General features: G+C 40.4%; 1 protein-coding gene across 3 annotated transcripts in view; it reads left to right on the plus strand.

Moving 5' to 3' along the window:
- Positions 1–5115: 5115 nt before the first annotated feature.
- Positions 5116–14293, plus strand: part of map2k5 (mitogen-activated protein kinase kinase 5) — a 40609-nt gene continuing 31431 nt past the window's right edge. For 2 of the 3 annotated variants that reach the window (XM_084682106.1, XM_084682108.1), the window contains exons 1-8: positions 5116–5545; positions 5729–5777; positions 5966–6033; positions 9310–9379; positions 10290–10330; positions 11688–11752; positions 11947–11995; positions 13640–13704. In XM_084682106.1, coding sequence (XP_084538232.1) covers positions 5414–5545; positions 5729–5777; positions 5966–6033; positions 9310–9379; positions 10290–10330; positions 11688–11752; positions 11947–11995; positions 13640–13704 — 539 coding nt within the window. In that variant the 5' untranslated portion in view covers positions 5116–5413. The remainder of the gene's footprint in view (positions 5546–5728; positions 5778–5965; positions 6034–9309; positions 9380–10289; positions 10331–11687; positions 11753–11946; positions 11996–13639; positions 13705–14293) is intronic. The other variant, XM_084682107.1, reaches the window with a different exon arrangement.

Genomic DNA, 14293 nt, shown 5'->3' on the forward strand with positions numbered 1-14293 from the left:
CCCACCACTAGAGGGTAGTATAACATGGACCAAATGTGTTGAATGATCAATGAATGGCCTACACATAAAAAAGCTTTTATGCTACTATTAAATTCTACATTGCTAATATATACATTTAGACATGGCCATATGCTTGTTAATGCATCTACATTCAGTTGTTATGATGTTAATGACAGTTACATTTATAAATTTATATTTATTAATTTAGCCGACAACATGTTTACAAAACACATTGCCCTTGGGTAAAGGGATTTTTTCAGGTAGAGTATAAAAAGGAGTGTTTTTATACCTTGTTGGAACTGACTGAGAGGTTAGAGCTAACTGAAAATAATTGAGAAGCGCATAGCTGACCATTGCAGAATCAACTTGGATAACTTCAAAGATCTGAAGTGTGTGAACTGATAATGTAATAATATATCAAAACTAAATTACGTATAAAATGTATCATTGTAAGTCCTAAGCAGGACTACAATACTGTTAACTTGCCTCACCCTATGTAATTATATACTCTAATGGCATTAATTAATTCATTCATTTGTTTCCTTGTTCCATCCTCAGAAGATGGGGCCTTTAAACACCACAGAGCATTAAAAGCAACCAAATACAAGGTCAACACTGAGCTCTGACGGTAAAGACTCCAGCAGCATGACCGCAGACAGACTCGTGTCCTCATCTATCTGCCTCCCAACAGCCATTAGCATTTAAACCTGTTGCAGAGGGTGCAATTTTTTTTTTTATCTGTGGGATGTATTAGAAGCTTGGGAGCAAGTCGCAAATAGCCTATGTTTGCCCTTGTACTCTGTTGGCATATTGCGGTGTAACAAAACCTCAGTTGCAAGATTGGGACTTTTAATGAAAAACTGGAGGGCTGTGTTGGGCCATGTAAGAACACACAACCTGTATTTCACTGGCCTTTGTTATGGTTGACAATGAGGCGATGTGGATTTGATTCTTAGAGACTGGGTAAATGGCCCTCTGGAGTCTGCCTACCCCCCCCCCCCCTCCCCCCTCACACACACACACACGTTATGTGCACACCACACAGACACGCACAAAGATACAAACCCCTTCCTCTCTCATTCCCTCACACACACACATTATTAATGCCTCCATCTTTGTTTCTCTCACTGTATTAAAAGGAGAGACTGCTGCAATCGATATGTGCTAAAATTGACTACTGTCTGGGCCTGTGTGGATCTTTTTCTACCACAATTTTTTTTCATGCATACATTTTGGTTTGTATTAAGTACTGAACTGTTCAGCATCGTGCCCACATTTAAAGTACAGTAGCTGTGGCTGTGAGTCATCTCCATGATGATTTGTGTGGTACACTAGTGATGGGAGTCATTATATGTCATCAGTAAAGGGATTCATTAAAGAATCTGTTTAGTAATGCAGTAATATTTTTAGCATTTGTATTTATAGTGAATCAGGCTGCTGAAGATGGGTAGCGCTGGAGCCCCTCTCTCCTGTTTCAGGTCCCACCTGACTTGGAGGCCCTTCCAGCTCTACTGGAAAGAGTCTGTTTCAATGTTGTGCCCCCCTGCCCCCCCCCCCACCCCCACCACAGGTGTCTGTGCTGGGATCCCTTCTCTTTTCCAGCTAGAACACAACACTTGGCTTGGTCTTGGTCTTTTCAAGGGTTCCTCCCACCACTTAAACTAAATCCAGACAACATGGAGGTCTACAGACGTACCTCCTCAGACTGAAAACGTATCACTTCTGGTCCTTATTATCTGCTGCTAGTATTTGTACATTCATGTGGAAAGGCACTTGACAAATTAATTATATGTAATGTCAGACCGATAAAATGGCATCCAAATACTTAAATTATACATTTATAGACAAATCAAAAGACATATATGTTACTGGCACTTTGTCCTCATTTTAGAAAACCAATGTTATAGATAGTAAATTATGTTTCCTTATATTATATAATAATAATGGTAGGCCAACATTCATTTTATTTATGGTTAGGCTCAGCCTTAAGTATACCAAAGTCAAGGTTCAACAGTAACCCCTATGGGAAGACACAATCTGTCAATTCTCGTTTGGCTGTTATGTGTGGGTCAAGACTGTCACGATATTTCCTCTTTATTAGAAACAGTGCTGGTGTACTGAGGCATCCAGCACATAGTCAGGCGGATCTCTGGGATGGATCTGGAAAGAAAAACAGGATGGTGTTGAAACAAAAACAACAGCACTGTGCTATACTGAGGTTTGAAGAAACCCTAGCACCATTTCTTTGCAAGTTGGAGACAGCATAATTCTCTCATAAACTCTATAACTGACTATTATTCTGTGTTTTTGATCAAAATGTACATGCTAATGTACATCATACAACATGAAATTGATACACGGTAGGACAGATTATTAATTCCAGCTAAAATGCTGTAAACCCCCTAGTATGCTGACCTCAATTTGGGGCTTTTTCTGTAGGTCTGCAGAGAGAGGGATGGTATCGATCCAAACAAAGACTTTGGCAGCATCAATAAACAAGAATGGGCTTCAAGGCCAAACAGACAAACTCTATTTCAACTGGACTGTTCTCATACACTTTTTGGACATAAATGAAGAATGAAAGAATGGATATCCCTGAAAGGACATCACGAGAATGCAGAAGCCCAGAATTTCTAGGTGAGATGCTGGGCCAAGAAAAGTGATTGAGAAGAGTTGTTCTTGTATATGCAGTGATGAATTGCAGAATATTTTACAGTAATATGTTACTGGTACGTGGTTTGGGATAGAAAGGCCTTCAACGAAATGTTGCAGTGAGAACAAAAATGCCTTAATGTTCATAGCACCTCAACATAGTATTTCTGGGAAAAAAAACACAGAAATAACATTTAAGCATGTTTCATGGTTTATAGATTAAATTGAAGACGGGAGAAAGCTGTGCAGTCAATCACCCTTTGTGTATCTCCATCGCAATTAATCAATCCTAAATTGAGCATCCTGTTGCCAATGCTGTCGTGTTTACTTGTTTGCCTTGTTCATGCATAAAGTTAAATAAGTACACCTCATACGTTTAGTCAAATTGAGATCACTGTCTGCTAAGCAGCTCATCAATAGAGAGGGAAAAGGGACCAGAGAGAGGAGGACTGATAAAATGGTTTTTAATTACCAGACAGCAAATACTGGCTTCCCCTCTTTGCTTTCTCCTCCTAGCCAAGTCAGGAGTTTGATTTCTGATAATGTGGATTGCTGACTTGGTTTCATCTTTGCTCCCCCTGAAGCAAAAGGTCCTATACAGTACTTCCAAATCCTAGAAGAGGGTGTTTGACAAACTGCCACATAGATTCTTTCTCTGCTGGTGGAGGCATTAATCAGGATGGCTGATAGGTCGGCTTTGGTTTCCCCTTTCACCTCTCTCCAACCATTAGGAAAAGTAATAATTTGAAGTGTTACATTGAAATCAATGAGCCCCTTTTCCTACTTCTAATGGATGGTCAGTTTCAGACTGGGTCAGTGTGATGATGGTTAAATGTGTGAGATTTTGAGAACAATTGTGAGAACAATTGAGGTGAGACCATCTTTAACTTGATCGAGGAGAGTGTGTGAGAGAGAGAAAAAGAGAGTGTAGGTTTTTGTGTGTGAAAACAGTGAATGAAAAAAATCAACACTTATATGGATGAACACATTACCTTACACATTAACACATTTACCCCCAACAATCACCTGTCTTTCTCTGTAAATGATTCTCATGGAGCACAAATGGTAAAAACCCATAAAAGAGACATATCTACAGTGCATGTGAAAGATAAGGCTACCTACTGAACCTATGAATAAAGTACTTTCCATTGATTGTTCTGCCAATAGCGGTATGGCCTGGCCTTAGCTCGGGGCACTTTAAGGTACAGGGATGCTAAGAAACAAAACCCAAGCTTGTGTGGTACAGTGATCTCGTTGCTTGTGTGTGTGTGTGCTAAAGCAAGTCTATAAACTGCTGGGGGACAGAAGCCTAAAAGGCTGTTTATCATTACACATAACCTAAGTTAACTGGCTACGGTATCAGTGCTGCTAACAGTCCTGTAAAATAAGACTCACTTTGCCCAGGGATTAATGTATTGTGAGGGTCTACAATCAGGAACCGTTTGACAAACTCGATACAGAATGAGATTTCCCTGACTATGTAAGGAAGTAGCCTAATCAACAGCTTTTAGTTTCATGCATGCAATTACATGCTTTCATTAAAATCTTACTGCTGAGTTAATCTTGGGTAAAATACCACTGCTGAGTTCATCTTGGGCAAGAGAAGGTAAAACCTTATTTAATACAAAATAATTTAATGCTACGAGGACTGATCTTGTTGTGACCTTTTTGAGGGAAACGCCTTTTCATGGATGAAAATTCGCTTTTTCAATGGCTTCTGTTGCGACATTCTTTGGTTCCAGCAAATAAAGTTTACTCGGCACCAAGGTCACTTTTAAAAGGGACTTATGTTAGGACGATCGACTACAGATGATATACGAGTTGTCATTTGATAAAGAAATAATAGCTTACAATGCACACCAAATGAATGTCTTTATTAAAAATCACATTCCACTTTTGAAATGTTTCTGAATAGTCACCTGACCCTGGATGGAAGTAGCACTCTTGGATCTGAAAATCCTGATTGTATAATAAACAAAATAAGAGATTGCCCACGGATCAATAGGCCTACGTTTAACCCTGAAACCAAGCAATATGTTGTTTCAATGTTAAACCCAGATAGAAGTCATCAAATTACGCGCGTGGTGAAGACGACAGGATTCTGCTATCAGATAGCTCTAACGGCTAGGCTAAAACAAATGTTTTATACTTGCCCCAAGCTACCGTTAGATACAATTCAATTACAATATATGGTATTACACACCTGCCACCAGTGTCTAATGTCAAGTCATTTTTGTAGCTGCCCTTTGCTACGAAAATGCACACGTATATTTGTATAATATCGGCTGACCTAGTTTATCGCTTGTTAATAGTTGCATTTCTATTTATGCAAATCGTAGTCCACACTGATATGCTTTAATCCATGAATCGCAGGAGTATTTTTGGTTTTAGCCACGGGTAACGTTAAATTATAAGTATAGTATCCGGGTTGTCCTTGAAAAACTTCCGGTGCGTTTCCTTTCTTTTCGTTTATCGCTAGCTTCTAACTCGTCTGTAGTTTATTGAAAATTGAAACTCGCGTAAAACTTTGACCTGTCATGTACAGTCGCTTACAGTATCACTTGATCATGGGAATGACATGGACTATTTAACCAAGCAAGCTAACTAGCTAGATTCATGTTGTCCAAGCCAAACCAGGCAGATAATTAATGTCTGAAAAGATTCGAGGATGGTAGCTTAACTGTTCAACAGGCTAGCTGGCTATTACTAGCTAGCCGAGCAGGAAGACAACACAGATTATGCCACTGTACATTTGCCTGTTATGATATTACTCGTTATGAATATTTTTTCTGCAATGGACACCGAGGGAATAGTGATCCGTATAAAGACACCTGTCGGGGACATGGACTCTTCCGTGGATCGTCCTTCACTTTTGAGCTTTAATGACTTGTTGGTGAGTGCATACTACATTCTAGTTATCTCACATCATTGCTCTGTCTCTGCATCATGCGTGAGCTAGCAGAGTAGCAATCCTAGTGTCTTTATAAAGGTTTACAAACACAAGCTAGTATCTACATTTACCAACTTTAGTCAAACGTTTTACGGTTAATCTAACTGTTTAACAACTCTTTTGCAGGTAGCTATCAGGGATGTTATGCCAGAAGCCACAGTCACAGCTTTTGAATGTAAGTTGAATACCCATCTGTAAGTGTAACCATTCTATAATACATGAATCATACACGTGTATTATATATAATTGCAAGTGCTTTGCATAAATCTTCTAGGATCTAACCTATTTTTTTAAATGGTTGCATCAATGGCAGTATGTTCAAAATTGGGAGTGTGATTTAACATTTTACACTTGTGTTTTAAGATGAAGATGAGGTAGGCGACAGAATTACTGTGCGGACTGACGAAGAACTCAAAGCCATGCTGTCATATGTGAGTACTTTTTTTTGCGTCTGCATCAAAGATAATATAGTGGTCACTTACACCAACCTCAAAATGCAGCAACATGTTTTTTTATAGTCTGACAGCCGTCCAGATATTGATGTCACCCTGGTCATAATCCAGTATTATCACAATACATTATGGGACTGCATTCAGGGATATCACAAATAATCAGTTGTGCTATGAATAACACTGAACCTCATACAACACATCTGTATGATTTAACCCATGCTACAAGCCAAGCTACTATGTCTTTTTATCAAGCTATACAATTGCTTTCTAAATCTAAACAGATTTACTAGTCAAAAGTGAAGGTTTCTAGAACCAAAAAATGTATACAGACTTTTGCATAGAACCTTGCTGACTATGAAAGTTAGAAACAGGCTATTTGTTTTTCTGTCTTCTCTTTCTTGATTATTTTCAAATTTTACATAACAAAGCACACAATTCCGCCAAGGGATTTATCAAGAAGGAAGAGTCAGATCCCATGCAAGTTCATAAACACATAAAACCATTTGAATGGAACTGTGGCTCACAGTGCAACAATAGTTTTTGGGGACATTCAATTATGACAAGGTTTTCTGAGCCCTTAGTCCTTTTTGTACTGAACTTTAAAGCAAATTATGAACCATGAGTGACGATAGTTTTATTTGTTTATTCTGAACTCTTCTTACAATTTAATGTGTATTGAAAACACTTTATTTCAATGATATAGAATACATTTCTGAACTGTAAACACTGGATTTATTACAAGAGTAATGATTTCCACCATTATCTTTATTTAGAGGTAATTTGAAATGGATGCCTAACACCATAAAGAAATATCACAATTATCAAGCAAGAATCAACTGAAACAATTCTTGCCCAACTGCATTAAAATATTTAGTTTGTTCCCCTCCTCCCAAACCCTTGCATCTTCTATACTTACTGTTCACATAACAGACATTAAGAGTAATGACTTGTAATGGGTTTCTCCATGAGGTATGGCGAAAGCTAAATGAACTGTCAATTTTTATTATTTATTATTCAGTACTTAAAGTTTTGCCTCATTAAAGAGCAGCCCCCCTGGGCAGCAACATTGTTCAAAATCTACTTTCATCTGGGGATGTCTTTTACCCCCCATCAGCTTACAATGATGCTGTTATAGCCACAGGCTCGATTTCCTCCCCTGTTTTTGCGCGCCCATCTTTATTACTTAGCCTTCTCGCTTTTGGATACTGTGTTAGCATTGGGTTTCACCGGTGTTCCTACCAGGCTGGTAAAACAGGAAGTGTGTCTTTCTTGCGGGGCACTGTTAAGATGTCTTAAACTGGGGTCATGGGACAAAAAGATGAAACTTTCTTAGCTGATTTATGTTACTATGTACATTTCTGCCCTTTAACCAGTTTTGTGTGTTGATATATATACAAATGAAGAAATAAAACACTATTGGGAAAAAAAGAAAGGAAAACACCGCACCCACCCTCTTACATTAACTGCCTCAGAGTCCACTGAGACCTTCCAGGCATCTCTTATCATTGCTTGGCACCTTGAAAGACAGGTGCCCCAGTTGAAAGTTAAAGACTGACCCGTGTCACACAGGCGAACCACGTTACCCCATTCCCATCCTCGCTCTCCATCCCTCTGGAGGGAGGGGCCTAATTATGCCTTGTGCTCTCCTGCTCCCCTTAGTCTGCTAATGATGATGAGCCACCCAAAAGCCTGGGCACTCTCCACTCTCCTCCTCTCCACTCCCCTGTGTCCCCCTAGGCTGAGCGATGGTATTTGGGTTTTAACACTGTTTTACTTATTGGCCAACAAAGGGGAATGTCTTTTAATACACCTTTTACAGATTACACGGTAATTGCGGCCTTAATCAATAAGCTATCCAAGTGGAAAATTAAAGACGTGTGTGTGCCGAATGTGTGTGTGTGCGCACGCTTGTGTGTGTGCGCACGCTCGTGTGTGTGTGTGCGCACACTCGTGTGTCTGTGCCTCAATTTTCACTCTGTCTTTCATTTGAGCACACACATGTTAGCCCCATTGTTCCTGTGCGGCCTAGTGACAACACTGGAGGGCAGAGCTAGGGATAGGGCCTGAAGACGGCTTGACAGTGATAAATAGGCTTTTTAATAACAGCTGCGCCACTTGGGTAGCCATTCTGATCCACTTTAATTCCAAGCTGGCCAATGAGGGAGCTGTGCTGCCTTTACATAAGGTATGTGAGTCCCTACACTTCTGGATCAAGACTGAGGGAAAACTACTGTATAAAGACAGAGACACTGTTGCAAACACAGTCACCCACCCAGTTAAAAAGACTGAGGCATTGTTTTTGCACACGCACACATTCAGACCACCGTCCCCCAACCCCCCCCCCCCCCCCTGTATCCATCTGCCTCTGTGATTTGAAATGGACCTGATTGTCAGGGGCAAGGCCTCTTTGTTAATTTACAAAGATCTCAAGTCTCCAAAGAGGGTGGGGGTTTACACACACACACACACACACACACAGACACACTGTTTAACAGATGGTTTTGTTAACTGAAACGTCAATTGTAATGTTCCTTTGGCAGGCCCATCAAAGACTTTGTGTGTGTGTGTGTGTTTATGTATTTGAGAGAGTGAGGTGCTGACCTGCAGTGGAGAGGTTAATGCTACAGCCTTCCAGAACTTGCCCTTAGGGCACTGCAGTCCTATTCTAGACCAGATTCGAACAGAGCATGCTCTTGTTTAGTGTGAAAATAGATCAGCTTTGAGGTCACTGTCTTTCAAGTGTACTGTAGGTTTACAGTACAAACCTCTCTTACTAGAGATATTATTCTACGGAGGTCTTCTGTTATGGGATAGAACAATGTTGTATATAAAGCTTTTAGGCCTGTGCTTTAGGTAAGCAGTGTTAGGCGTGATAGAAATGCTATTTTAATGTCTACATACGAAAAGGGACCTATTTCCCATTGCTGATATACTGTAATAACCAGAAAGTGTGTAGTCATTTCAAATAGCTTCTAAAAGATGGCATTACATATTAGATATATTTAGATTTTTTCCTGTTGGTTTCAATGTGTACATTTTGAAAGGAGGGTTTGGAGGTTGCTTTTTCAGTCTTAACACCCTTCTAGATAAATGGTCATGGTGAAACAGTGTCTGGCTGTTGTCTATAGTCAACCTAAATAGGGAGGCAGCCCAAGGAAAGATATTTAGAAATGTGAACTGAAACCTCTGGTCTAGGCTGTTGAACATGTCCTCAGAACCACAGGTTCTTTTATTTGGTTGTTTTCTTATTTCCAGTACTGTAATACAGTGCACGAACAGCGAATGAACGGCCTGCTGCCTGAGCCCCTCCAGATATTTCCTCGAGGTACAGTTGGCACACAAAGCTATGTCATGTGCTTGTCCTTTTATTATCATGCATGCTTGCATTGTATTGTATGTGTGCATGGCTTATTAATCTTTTAAACCAAGTCCATGTTTTGTAATTTTTTGTGTTTCACTGATATTGGGTTGTGAGCTCAGTGAGTTTGCCACTATGGGAAGTTGTTCACTTGCAAGCTGGTAGGAGGAGTAAAATGAGGTGGAGCCGAAGGAGCAAGAGGAGGAGTAAGAATCAGTGGGTGGCCTGGAGTGACAGAAATCAGCACCACCACTAAAAGCAATCTATCAAAATGTATAGACCCCTTTAACATATACTTTATTAAAAAAATATATATATAATAATAATCTTGACATTTCCCAAACTCACTGCAGTTCAATGATTTTAAGTCGCTGTAGTGTAAAGATATCTGAAGGCTGTATTTTTGTTGTGGGGAAGATACACTTGTAGGCTTTGAAAATGCTAATGAAAAAATGTTTTTCTTGTAGCTTTTCCTCTGAGACACTTGGGCAATAACAGTGATCCCCGACCATACCTGCTGTGTATTCTTCCCTCTCTATAGACAGTATAAACCCCCAGCCTCCTGTCTCTACAAATACACATCCCTTATTAAAATTATAGTGTATAAATGCAATTGGCCACACCTTGACATTTAAAGAAATGTCTGTGATGCATAACTCTGTCTCTGTCTGGCTGTCTTTTTATGTCGTACTCTCTCTTTCTCTTCTCTCTGGTCTCCCAAGCCACATTGCAATCATTTCATCCTCTGTAGCTAATTTCAGTAACTCATTTTACAGCACTTTTTTTCCCTTTTCTTTTACATGAAAACCATTCAGTTTCAGCACATTTGTAAATGGCCTAGTGATGTGTTCTACAATTTAGTCAATTACTGTTTCAGCCGGCAAGACTCCCGGGATAAGGAACATACATGGCCTGAAGGTACCATCTCAATAATTGTTTCAGCGGTTGATAAAAAAGAAATTGGCCAAATGGATTTGTAATGCAGTGTTCCACTTATTGAAATGTCAATTGAAGTCAAGCTTTTGCCCTTTCTTTTTCCCTCTCACTCACTTACCGAGTCTCTTTCCTTCCTCTCTCCCTTTTTATATTTATAAATGTCATTAGGTGACTGTTGAGGAGTTCCCCCCCCACACACACTCCACCCCTGCCCTCTAGCTCCCAATACTAATTTGGTTACACTGGGATCGTGGCTAAGACTAGGGTATTATTTTCTAATCTGCCCCCAAAGCATCATGCACCCCCTTATTTCAAGCATCCATTTGGAGGTGGAGGTAGAGGTGGAGAATGAGAAGGTGGAGCAGGGTTTGACCAAACCAAGTCAAGCGTTGCTGTTAAAGTGATCTCCTCAGCCCCCACCCCCTGACAGACACGCTGAACCCCAGACCCTACCTCTTGTCGTGCATATGTTAGCTATTGAAACCTACTGATAATTACAGAAGGTTAACAGGCTTGAGACCATCCTCTCTTTCTTTCTGGACGACTCAGTAACAAGCCTGCTCACTTCTTTATCCCAGCTACCAAGGGGTTTGTTGACCCATTCAGCAGTCTAAAACAATTTCTTACATGTCGTTTTTTTAGATTGTGTTTTAAATTGTTTGGTACATCCTTCTCTTCTATGCTTCAGTATTAATCTAAAATTAATTGGTAAGGAGAACCAATGCCATATATTTAAATGAGGTCTTCCTGGGCTCTAATTAAAGAAAGATTCCCCCATCTTCTTGGACTCAACGGTATGACCCACCGACCTCATTTAAATACATTATTTTTAGACTGCCAGTTTGTGAGTTTTGTTTTTTATTGTTCAGTCTGGATTTATAAGGGTGTAATACTGCAGCATGAAGGCAGATGTGGAGAGAACACAAATGGACCTCAGATAAGGCATTTTTTTTTCAAGAATTTCAATACAAGGAAGGTTTTTGCAACAGGATGATATATAACATTTATGCAGTTTAATAAAAACATGCCAGTCTACTGTCACTTCTTTAGCCTTTTCTACTTTACCCCTGACTTTCCTTTTTCTTTATTCCTTTCCCTCTGTTACACTGTATCAGTATCTTGTTCTGTCCCCCTATTACTTTCACTCTCTCCACTTGTGCTCCACTCTTTCTTTCTCTTTCTGTGCCACTTGGTCTTTCACAAAAGCCAATTAACCCCCAGGCTGATCTGGGAGCAAAAACCTGTGTTCCATCCTGTATACTGTGTTCATTAGCGAGAAGGGCGTTCTTCTGTGTGTCTCTTAGTATTGACGGCCTGTCTCCTTTCTGGTTGGCTGCAGGTAAACACCAGGCCCAACCCAGCCAACAACTCCGGGGCGGCCGTCGACACCATGCCTAACAATAGGTGAGAAAACCGCAATAACGAGACTACCCTTCCCAGGGCTGGTATATAGATTCATATTTAGATGGTTTGTTGAATAAATAAATGTAAGGATTTGTTGAAATGGTTCATGGATGTGTGTTGACTTTGTAAATATGTTTCTGTGAAATTGCAAGGTTTTTGATATTACATTAATTTCCCATTTTCATATTTCCAAGCTTAAAGAAGTCATCAGCGGAGCTGAAGAAGATCCTGACAAATGGACAGGTACTCTATTTGTCTTATTTCGGAGATGTATTTGAAGTACTTAATGATTCATATTTATAACACATAAAACATAGTAGATTCTCGTCCAGTAAACTGCACAAGTAGCTGCCTACAGACTCCTGTGTCCTAGGAAGACGTAGTTGTCCCCACTGGCCACTGTTCTTCCAGGGTTCACCCTGTGAAGCTCGTTAGCTCCTATTGACCAAGACGTGACATGTCCTCACTAGTGAGTGGTTTCTCATTGATTTTCTGCTTGTTTCCCCATCCCTACCACCATCCTGGCTGAGATCTTTATCTCCTCTGAGTGGATAGATATTCATAGTTTAAGTGAGCTGTCTCCCAGATTACAGAGAATATATAGAAGCAGACAGAGACAATAGCAGTGACATACTGGATACCTTCACATTATCACACATACTCATAATGCCAGGCTTTTGTGCCCACACACATACAAAGTGTTGTAGAGAAATTAAAGCCAGCCATTTCCACAATGTCACCTGTAACACTTCCAGCTAATAGAGCAATTGTCCTCCTCTTGCCCATTTTCCTTTCACCCTTGTCCCCTCTCCACCCCAGCTTTCCTTCCATTTCTTCACCCTGTTCAACCATCAATGAAGGGGGGGGTGGAAGTATAGCCACAATCTCCCCCTTCACCCTGTCAGGGCCAAAATAAACCCTAACAGCCACACATTGACTTTGTATCAGCTAAAGAACAAAGCAAGTACCTACCCACACAGTCTGTCGACATTCCTCTATCCAGAAGCTAGCTAGCCAGTTAGCCTCTAACCTCTAACACCCCACCACCACCAAAGCAAATCTATGCAGGTGATGGGATATACATATGTATCCAATAGCTGTCCCAATGTGGAAGAGTTTCATGAAGGGGGTATTGATCAAGTGTCTAATATGTCTGGACATGTGTGTCTATATTAGGTCCTTTATGTTTCTCTTGTCAGTATTGCTTGGACAATAGTTTATGCTGATCTGACTTGTGAGGGTTCAAAAGTGAATATATTTTGAGTAACCTAGAAGATGTTTTATTTGCTCTGACCCAATAAATAATAGGGTGAATTAGTGCCATGTTGTTGGAGTCAACTTAAACTCACAAAAAAAAAAAGAATACAATTTGGACACACATGTTTATAGATGAGTGAGAGTCAGAAAGACACACCCACCCACATACCATCAATGTGACCTGAGGAAGCCCTCCCTCCCATCCGGGTCCAGGCTATATTACCCCCATCTGACAGCTTCAGAATGGGATGGAGCGACGACAGCAAACAGATCGCCAGTAAACTCTCCATTCTTCCTCCCTCCCCACTGTCCTCCAACAGCCTTTGTCCTTTATAAATTGGACAGCAAATGTTGTATTGATCTACTCCCCCCCTCCCACCCCCCCTTCTGTCTTGCAATACCTCTGCGGCCTTTCTGTTGCTGAACTTGGGGTGACCTGAATGCCTGCCTTCTTGTTTATGGCCTCCAGTAACATTTGGCTCTCCCACTTTCTCCCTCCCCTAACCCACTATACTTTGTCTCTTTCTGTCTCCCCCATTTATCTCTCCCTAGACTTTGCCATCCTCCACTTGACACCTGTGTTCTCTCAGGGGTTAACCATATCATGTTAACGTGTGTGTGTGTCTTTAGATAAATGCCCAAGATATCCAGTACCAGGAGCAGCTTGGCCAGGGGAATGGAGGCACAGTGTACAAGTGAGTGTCCGTTGTTTTTCTTTGTGTGTTAGCCTTGGCCAGGATGCTTTGCAGATGCAGTGAAATTAAAACTTTTTTAAATGCCTGCGGGTATCCAATTAACTGTTAAGGGTGATGCTGAGGCTTCATGTATTGGTATCAGTGCTTGATATTAACTATTTTGTGTTTTTATTATTGAGATGCTATGTTTTTGTTACCTTAGACTAGGAAACGTACTTGTCTTTTTTTTCTCTCTTTCTTAATCCATCAGAGTACGCCTTCACTTGCTTTTTTGTAGATCCATTTTTACAATCCCAACACCTGTATGTCATATCTATCTGAAAGGTGGGCTATGAAAGGGATTGCGTACATTTACTTTATTGACGTTACCTGACTCCACACACACTGGCGCGAATGCAAGACTTGATTCATTCTGTATGGGTAAACTGATGTTTTCATGAATTACATGTGCACCAACATTGTGACAAGGATGGTGCTTTGGTCTCCATGTAATCCATCGCCCTCCACCCTAACTGACTTTGTTTCTTTCATCTTCTACTATTGAAATATTTTATTGAGATTGAAGTATTGATCACTTCTCAGTCTAACC

The sequence above is a fragment of the Hypomesus nipponensis genome, chromosome 19 (genome assembly GCF_054491055.1).
Source record: "Hypomesus nipponensis isolate SF chromosome 19, ASM5449105v1, whole genome shotgun sequence".
NCBI lineage: Eukaryota > Metazoa > Chordata > Actinopteri > Osmeriformes > Osmeridae > Hypomesus > Hypomesus nipponensis.